This window comes from Sturnira hondurensis, unplaced genomic scaffold (genome assembly GCF_014824575.4).
Source record: "Sturnira hondurensis isolate 20B ecotype Veracruz unplaced genomic scaffold, ASM1482457v3 Scaffold0001120, whole genome shotgun sequence".
In the NCBI taxonomy this organism is placed as follows: Eukaryota; Metazoa; Chordata; class Mammalia; order Chiroptera; family Phyllostomidae; genus Sturnira; species Sturnira hondurensis.
This window is the reverse complement of record NW_028073751.1, coordinates 2,855,460-2,864,870: the sequence shown is the minus strand read 5'-3', so window position 1 is coordinate 2,864,870 and position 9,411 is coordinate 2,855,460. Positions and strand designations below refer to the sequence as shown.

General features: G+C 47.6%; 1 protein-coding gene and 1 non-coding gene across 4 annotated transcripts in view; both read left to right on the top strand.

Moving 5' to 3' along the window:
* Nucleotides 1-273: 273 nt before the first annotated feature.
* LOC118998839 (U6 spliceosomal RNA) lies at nt 274-379 on the top strand. Its single transcript, XR_005068960.1, has one exon. It is a non-coding gene; the product is annotated as a U6 spliceosomal RNA (small nuclear RNA).
* Nucleotides 380-5,432: 5,053 nt separating this feature from the next.
* NRG2 (neuregulin 2) overlaps nt 5,433-9,411 on the top strand; it is a 175,142-nt gene continuing 171,163 nt past the window's right edge. For all 3 annotated transcript variants that reach the window (XM_037061754.1, XM_037061736.1, XM_037061745.1), the window contains exon 1: nt 5,433-6,331. In XM_037061754.1, coding sequence (XP_036917649.1) covers nt 5,635-6,331 — 697 coding nt within the window. In that variant the 5' untranslated portion in view covers nt 5,433-5,634. The remainder of the gene's footprint in view (nt 6,332-9,411) is intronic.

Here is a 9,411-nt window from a genome sequence, read left to right as displayed (position 1 = left end):
ACTCATCACCTTGTACACTTTATTTATTTTTTTAAAGATTTTTATTTATTTATCTTTACATGGGAACGGAAGGAGAGAGGGAGAGAAATATCAATGTATGGTTGCCTCTGCCAAGGACACACAATGTATCATGTGTACCCTGCCAGGGACTGGCCTGCAACCTAGGCATGTGCCCTGAGTGGGAACCAAACTGTGATCGTGTGGTTCACAGGCCCACGCTCAATCCACTGAGCTACACCAGCCAGGGCACCTTGTACACTTTAAATATGTTGTGTGTTCACTTTGGCAGCACATATACTAAAATTGGGATGATACAAAGAAGATGGTATGGCTCCCGTGCAAGGACGACATGCAAATCTATGAAGCGCTCCATGTTTTGTGCAGGATCCCAGTGGGCATCCTCACACCCTTTGATTACCTCGGAAGAAATATGATTCAAAGCACAACGTGTGGCACTTAATAGCAAAATTATGACTTTTCACTGTAAAAATATTTGTGTGAGGCAAACTGTGACATGAAAACACAGCTGAGTTATACCTGAGTTATTTGTGCTAACATGTCAATTTGCATTTCCTTCATAAACCTTAAAGTCCTGAAATCGACTTATTTAAAAATAAGTAAGTACATACATTACAATTTAATTGATTATACCTCAGTAAGGCTGCATGAATTTAAGTAAGTAAATAAAGGTGGGAAACCCAAAAGTGTGAGCTTGAGTTTGTAATAAGTCTGGGCCCCATCAGTAGTTATGTGATCTTGGGAAAGTCATTTAAATTCTCTCAGTGTCTCAGTTTTCCTCATCTCTTTGTAAAATGATTCTTATGCCACTTGCTCTGTACTGTTCGAATTTCAAATAGCCTGACGTTGGTGAAAGTTGTTTGGAGACACAAGAGACCTCTCAAACAACAATGAAAGTGAGGCTGAGAGATGCCTCACACTCAGAGAGATGTGGTGGCGTGAAAGCAAGTGTTTGACAATGGGCAAGCCTCAATGGGAGCACATTTCTGTCATTTGGGCAAGTTACTAAACTTCTATAAGTCTCTTCAATATGTAAAATGCAAAGTCATCGAGGCATGGAAATATAGATGCTATCAGCCATTAGTATATGGTAGCTATTATTTTTACTATCAGTTATTGAATTTATGATGAAGAGTCAGCAGGTTTAGAATATCAAGATTTATTGTCTAAGAAATGCCTGTTAATTCAGGTTTATCCCCAGGAAACAGTCAATATAGAGTTAGTTAGTCTGGGCTAGGAAACCAAATATCCTGCTCTTTTACACTAAGTGACTGAGGCTAATTCTGGAAGCTCGTCCTCATACATATCACATCTTGAGGAAAACTGGACAGGTACCTTTCCTCCCTTCAGAAGTCTCTGCCTAAGTCCTACCTTCTGTGGCTGCAGGAGTTCTAGACTTGGGGTCTGAAAGTTACCTTTTGCATGCTAAAGAACATAAAATTATAGCAAAGTAATCCCCACCCCTTTTAAGCATAGGAATCTCATTTAGAGGTAAAAAAAAAAATTCAAGGAATCCTGTATAACAATAGTTCTACTTTAAGGAGCTTTTGATTGAGAAAATACAGGATAAAAATTAAGCAGCAATAAAAATTTAGAGCAGGGGTGTCAAACTCATTTTCACTGGGGACCACATCAGCCTTGTGGTTGTCTTCAAAGAACTAAACGTAATTTGAACTTCTTAACAGTTAAGGAGTACCTGCATTTATACAGTCCTAAAATTACTTTGGCCCTTTGACAGTAACCACGAGGCTGATGTGGTGGCCCCTGGTGAAAATGAGTCTGACATCCCTGATGTAGAGAATCCCCTCTTAATGTTTTTTGAGTAGGCAGTGTATAAATTTGATATAAATTCACTGGTACAACAGGGAATACCATGAAAAACATCCCTCTTGTGCCCCATTCCTCAGTCGCACAGTGCCCTTTCCAGGGTCAACTATTGTTCTAATTTATACTATGTCTTTTCAAAGGTAATCTATGCTCTGCAAATATTTATATATTTATCTTCTAGATATGTATTTATTTTATTAGACAGAGGGAAAAGGAGAGAGGGAGAAAGAGAGAAACATCGATGAGAGCAAGAAACATCATTTAGTTACCTCTCTATACGCCATCACCAGGGACTGAACCTACAGCCCAGGCGTGTGCCCTGCCCAGGAATCAAATCAGTGACGTTTTGCTTTGCAGGATAATGCCCAACCAACTGAGCCACACCAATGAGGGCTATATATTTATCTTTAAAAAATGCTACTATATCTTGCCACTCTTCTTCGCCTTGATTCAGTCTTCTTCATACTAGATAGTGTCTTGTTATGCTTTAAAATGGATATGTGAAAAAAGAATACATAGTTTTATTCCTCCTAGTGGCATCTACAATTAAAAAGTTGCACTGAATTTTTAAATATACAGAAAGTCCTAGTGTGCAATAACTACACACCACTGAGAGATTCTCAGCTCTTAAATTGGAAACCATTGGTATAAGTAAAATATCAGTAATATTCAATATTAATTTTGGTCCTTACTCTGCATCAGGCAGTGTTCTAAGCACTTTATACTTACCTCACATTATCTACATCTTTCAAATCCTTCTAGTCTCAGTTTAAATGTTATCTCCTCAGAGAAGCCTTCCTTTATTCACGTAGTTCTACCTTCTCCCTTTCCCATTATTCCCTATCATTGCATCCTGTGTATTTCCCTCAGGACATGTTTTACTCTAAGTAATTTAGTTACCTATTCACTCACTTACTTGTTAACTGCTGTCTTTTCTACTAGAGTCTGAGCTTTGAGGGCAGAGACAGCAGCAGTTTGGGTCACTGCAGTCCACCTCGGTGGCCAGTCCTGTGCCTTGGTGATTTTCACAGAGGAGCCATTTGATTGGATATTTATTGACTACACACAAAAACCCAACTTTATTTGGTAGATCCTCTTACTACCTCCATTATATGGGTGAGAAAATTAAGGCCTAGAGAGTGAAATAGACTCATCCCAAAGTCAGTAAGTTAAAAAATTGGATCGAAGCCCAGCTCTCATGACCGCAGAGCACCAGATCTTCCCCACCACTTTGATCTCAGAAACAGAAGACTGAATATAGTCTTGGTTGTGTGTGACCTTGAGTAAGTCCCCTTTTCTCCCTGGGACTGATTTTTTTTTTCCACTAAAAAATGAGAGGATGGAGGTAGTGATCTTTATAACGTTGTTCTGTGATGTACAAGACCTGTGATCCGTGAAATGAAAAGAGGGACAATGAAGGGACCAACAAGATGGACTGTGCGTTTATGAGAGTTGATTTTCAGTTCGCTAAAGATGTGCTTTTCCTTTTAAGCCGGGCACCATGTTGGCTGTTTCACTGCAGAGGGATACAAAGACTAAAAGGACATAGTCCCTCCCATTAAGATGACTGGCCTGAGCCTGGGTTGGGTAGCTCAGCTGGTTAAAGCATCATTCTGATACTCCAAGGCTGTAGATTCTATCCCCAGTCAGGACACATACAAGAATGAATGCATAAATAGATCAAACGACAAATCAATGCTTCTCTCTCTCTCTCTCTCTCTTCCCCTCCCTCTTTCTAAAGTCATTTAAAAAAAAAAGATGACTGGTCTGATGGGTCTAATGCAGCTCCTGTTAACAGCAGCTTCCATTAACAGTTGCTTGAAGTACAGTGTAGGTCAGTGCAGCAATATGTGTGAGGCACATGGTAACACGGAAGAGGAGGGATTCCTTCCATCATGTATGTGTATGGGGATAGAAGGGAGGGGTGAGGTAAAATACTGAGCGGGGGCTTGGGGAAAGAATGGTTTTCTATGTGAACAAGGTAGCTATGAGACTTCCTGGACATAAGAGACATGACGGGCAGAAGCACACCAGGAAATCGCAATACTCCGAGGGTTGTTAGGGTAGGAGGTTGGCTCCCAGAGTGTGGACCTAGTTAGGTCAAGGGAGCCCATGAAGAGTCATGTTGAAGAGCTTGGACTTTACTCCTGAGAGCAATGGCACTGGCAGATTTTATTTACGTTTTATTTTTAGAAAGATCATGCTGGCAGTGCATGATGGAGGAGGGTGATGAGGTGAGGTATAGAAACCCATTTAGAGGCTCTGCAGTAGTCCAAGGGAGAGAGGATGAGCACTCAGACCTACAGTCCTCCTGGCAGAGTTGGAGAGCAGCTAGATGAATCGGAGATATCTTAAAATGTAGAGCCAAAGAATTTGGTGATTGATTAGATCCCTGGTTGAGGGAAAAGAGGATGAGGCTAAAGAATTTATCGAAATAGATTGGATTGCCAAGTATAAAACAGTGCCATTAATAATTACAGGGAATCTGGACTGGGGTGGGAAAGACAATGCCACTGGCTTTGGGTATGTTAAGTCCGAAGGGTCTCTTAGCCAGGAGCGAAGGTCTAGCTCCCTCCTTCCTTTCCCGAATTGCAATCCTGCTCTGTCAGGCATCCAGGGGCCAGTCTCCTGGGGTGGGGTGGGGTGGGTGGCAGTCAGGGGTAGAATTCTCCAAAATCTCACTGGAAGTTCTGAGCTCCACATTCTTCAAACAGATAAGCTGGGTATTGAAAACTTCCTGGATCCTTATTGATAGAAATAGAATAGGTCGTGGACTTGATTTTTAAAATCTGATATTGGCTTCAGTTTAAGCAAACTCTCCTGCCTCTTGCAAGTACCAGACTTAAAAAGAAACCATTTCCTGTGAAGCAGCCTCTGGCCTGACAGGCTCTGGCTCTCAGGTTGGCTCCAGGAAGCCCCCACCTCCTTAGGGAGCGGCTTTTAAAAAGATGAGGTTGCAGCCTGGTCACCTCTGGCGGCTGGAGAAAGTCCCGATCTTGGGGGGCTGGACCCTCTCCCAACCACCACCCCTTGGTTAAGTGGCCTCAATGCCGAGACAAGACCTCATGTAGCCCCAACTCTTTACCGAATGACGGGGCTGGGATCCTCCTCCGCTCAACTCGAATCTCCAGCACTCACCTGGCCGTGGCAGGGCCGAGCACGTGGGCTCAATTAGGGGCCGGCCTTTGGGGTCCTTCCAGGGAAGGAGACAACCCTGGAAACGGGAGACTGGACAGCCAGCGCGACAGCGGCAATCTCTCTGGCAGCTACAGCGGTGGCCAAAGGCAGGGACACGCCCTGTGTCCCACTCCCTCGTTCATAGGACTGTGCCAGAATCCGTTATCTCTACTCCGCCCCCTCCTCATGCACTACTCCACTCTCGCGCAGACAAATCCCTAGAGCAAAGGGTAGCACGGTCCTTTCTGCGCCCCTGCGGGCCCAGAACCCGGGCTCTAAAGCAGCGCAGTCCCAAGCTTCCCCTGCAGAAGCCGCGCTCCTCACTCGGTCCGGAGGTAGAGGGGGCGCGAGAGAGCAAGTGGGCGGGCGTCCCATCCTCCGCATCCTCCTCCAGGTCCTGGCGCGCTGGGTGGGAGCGCTGCGCGGCTCCGCGCTGCGCATCGCGGCCCGCTTGCAGCCTGCCCCCTGCCCTAGCTGGGCCACGTCCCCGGGCTGCGGGTGGAGGGCTACGAGGCGCTAACATTACGCTGTTTCCGGTTTTCCAGCAGGCTCTGTTTCCCCTCCCAAGGCGGCGGCGGCGGAGCGGCGGAGCCCCCCAAATGGCCTGGCCAGATGCGGCAGGTTTGCTGCTCAGCGCTGCCGCCGCCGCCACTGGAGAAGGCTCCGTGCAGCAGCTACAGCGACAGCAGCAGCAGCAACAGCAGCAAGAGCAGCAGCAGCAGCAGCAGCAGCAGCAGCAGCAGCAGCGAGAGCAGCAGCAGCAAGAGCAGCAGCATCTCCCGTCCCGCTGCGCCCCCAGAGCCGCGGCCGCCGCAACAGCCGCAGCCCCGCAACCCCGCAGCCCAGAGAGCCGCCGCCCGCTCGCGAGCCGCAGCCGCCGGCGGCATGAGGCGCGACCCGGCCCCCGGCTTCTCTATGCTGCTCTTCGGTGTGTCTCTTGCCTGCTACTCGCCTAGCCTCAAGTCCGTGCAGGACCAGGCGTACAAGGCACCCGTGGTGGTGGAGGGCAAGGTACAGGGGCTGGCCCCGGCTGGCGGATCCAGCTCCAACAGCACCCGAGAGCCGCCTGCCTCGGGTCGAGTGGCGCTGGTGAAGGTGCTGGACAAGTGGCCGCTCCGGAGCGGGGGGCTGCAGCGAGAGCAGGTGATCAGCGTGGGCTCCTGTGCGCCGCTCGAAAGGAACCAGCGATACATCTTTTTCCTGGAGCCCACGGAGCAGCCCTTAGTCTTTAAGACGGCCTTTGCTCCCCTCGACACCAACGGCAAAAACCTCAAGAAAGAGGTGGGCAAGATCCTGTGCACTGACTGCGGTGAGTCGCCCCTCTCTCTGCTGGAGAAAGGGGGGAGGGGCGAGCTGGTGGAGAATGGGGGTGGGGCGAAGAGGTGCTGCAGGTGCCCAGGCCTGGCAGCGCCCGGCCACTGGGGGTGGGGCCGCCCCTGGCCCCGGCGCCTGTCAAGGGTGGGTGAGGGGGCTGAGGTTGGGGAGAAGGAGGATCATGCTCAAAGTGTGCCAGGGGTGGGGAAGGGCCGGGGGAGGCGCTGGCCTGTGCCAGCGGGGATCTGCGGCTGATGTATGGCATGTGGGGCTGGAAAGCTGCCATCATAGCCCAGCAGAGTCAGGAAAAACGGAGAGGTCGGGGTGGTGCTGGCCCGCGGCTCAGTGAATCAGGAATGACCCTTGGAGGCTTTGCCCGCTCTGATCCCACGGGCCTGCTTTGCCCTGCCTGGCAGGGTCTGCAGGAGCAGCTGGGCGGACTCCCAGGCTCTGAAGGCCTCCGCTTACAAGTTCTCCTAGGGAATGATGGCCCCCGCCCCCTCCTTCCTCTCCTGGGCTCCCGGCTCTGCTCATCCACACCACTGGCGCAGGAAGAGTTGGACTTTTTCTGCTACTGTGTTCTGTCCTCCATGTGGCTCAGGTCTTGGGGGTTGTTGTGTTTTTCTCCGTGATTTTTCTCGGTCGTGATTGCCTGCTTAGTGGGTAGCACAGCCTTCTCTTAACCTCCAGGACTAGCGAACAGACACTTCTTTGGGCTGTTTCTGGGAGATTTTACCAGGTCTGTTAATGGTGATGATGATGAAATAGAGTAACTTCTGACAAACGCTGTAAGTTCAGCTCCAACATCCCACGGGCAGGGTGTGTTGACTGCATCTCTCGTCTTCGCGATGCTGGGTGCTGCACAGGAGCGCAGGAGATGAGAAACAGACACGGAGATCTGTAGATCTGTGCAGCTGGGATGCAGGTCTCCCGTGCCCCAAGTCAAAGAAATGTCAGGCGAAGAGCTTTTTCTTCTTGTCCCTGAGTCCCGTACTTACTACTTCTTTTTTTTTTAAAGATTTTATTTATTTATTTTTACAGTACGTACTTCTTAGGAAGGTATTTTAAACCAAATTGTCCCATACTGGAGTACTTGGTGTTAGCTTGTCTTAATGCTTATTCATGTTGGGGTTTTATTTTGCCCCAAATAAGGCTGAATTTAGTGCCTGTGGTGTGACTCTGAGCTGTGTAGTCCCTGAATTGTGATAAGTGTCCTGGACTGTCATTGAAGTTGGTATGTTTACCCAGTTTGCTGATTCTGGGTAGCGAAATGAAGCTTTGAGTTAAGTGGCAAAGAATGTGGAACGGCTCAAGGGAGTTCTGCTGCCTTCATCTTCCTAGATCAATGCCTTTGGCTTTTGGAAGCTTGTCCCCTCGCCCCCTTCCACTCCCACCACTCCCACCCCGTCCTTCAAAAGACACATTTTAGTTTAGTGATGCAAGTAGAGCTAGGCATAAATTCAACTGTATCACTTTAATGGGAAGAAGCTTGCAGTGTCTTAATGAGAAGGGAAAAACATTTGGTGATAACAGCAGTTCTCTCCCTGACATTGTTCTGTGGAATACTGTTGGCTGCTCTTTAATGTTGGTTTTATGTTCTGAAATGTTTTATTATGACAAGTTGAGACCAGTAAAGCATTTCTAATTTTTTTATTCTGCTAAGTATTTTCTCTGAGCTGCTTCAGGGAGCTGTGGAACTGTATTGTGCAGTGGGAAATAGTGAAAACATTCACTGAACCTTGTCCAAGGACAGCTTCTGTTTTAGATTTCGGTGAGTTGCTTCTGAATATGCAGAGAGCACGTCGCCAGTGCTGTCCGCTGAGACCCACGGTCGTCGTCAGACGGCCCCATGGAGTAACTGCCTTCTCTGCTTCCAGCCCCGCTCCCCTGTCAAAAACACCTTGTTTGTTTTAGTGAGTATTTAAGTGTTTACTAGTTGAGTGTGGAGATTATGAGAGTCCGATGCGTTGTCTGCTTTTAGGTTACGGTCATCTCGTAGGATTAAAATAGCCTGTGTAGTATATCTCTCAAAAAGATAAATTTAGGACCACTGTCACTACTCAAGAAAAGGCCCTCACATTCCATACATTATCAAGGAGAAGGCATAGTATGGAAGTAAACATCTTAGAATGCAAAAAGATTTGCTTTGAATTGATGGTAAGTAGGTACATGTCAGTTTGGGGGGATTACATAAGGGGAGCAGGAATTTAAGGATGTGTTTGTGAGAAGAAACTTGTGGAACTGGGAATAATATATCAGAAGAACATAAAATGCATTTTCTTATTTTTTACCATGTGGTTAAAGAAAACATGGACTGGTAATGGTATATTAAATAAGGAAACAAAATCATCCTAACTAACCACAACACCTTCCTTGTGCTCAGCAGGAAATAACTAACAAATTCATTTTGTGTTTTCTATCTCTAAAGAAAACCCGCTGGGCCACAGGGTCATCGGGAACATTTCTTCCTTGGAGCAGGTTTGCCCGTTGCAAAACAGGGAAACTGGCACTTGGAAACTGTCATCATGGCCGTTATGTTGAGCAACTGTGGTTGAATCGTTACTTTGTTCAGCTAGTTTCAGCTCTGAGTGCGTCTGGGTCCTGAAAGGTGTGGTTCCTAGGGACATGATCTAAAAAGCTGTGTTTGGGTGGACCAGGACTTTGGGCTAATGTACTATATAGAAGGGTATACTATGCTTAAATTTGGCATGCCTCGGTAGCATTAATACAGGGGTCAGACCAGACCCCTTATAAAAGGTCCTCATAAGTGGCTAATTTCACTGCAACTGTGGAGTGTTGACTTGAAGCCGGTGAAGTCCTGGAATGGCACTGCCTGCCAGAGGGGCATTGTTACGGATCTAATGTGTATCGTTCATCCAAAATGACTACTTCTTGCCCTGGCTGGTGTAGCTCAGTGGATTGAGCGCGGGCCTGCGAACCAGAGTATCACCGCTCAATTCCCAGTCAGGGCACATACCTGGGTTGCAGGCCAGTTCCCAGCAGGGGACACATGAGAGGCAACCATACATTAATATTTCTCTCCCTCTCTCCTTTCCTTTCCTTCCCCTCTAAAAA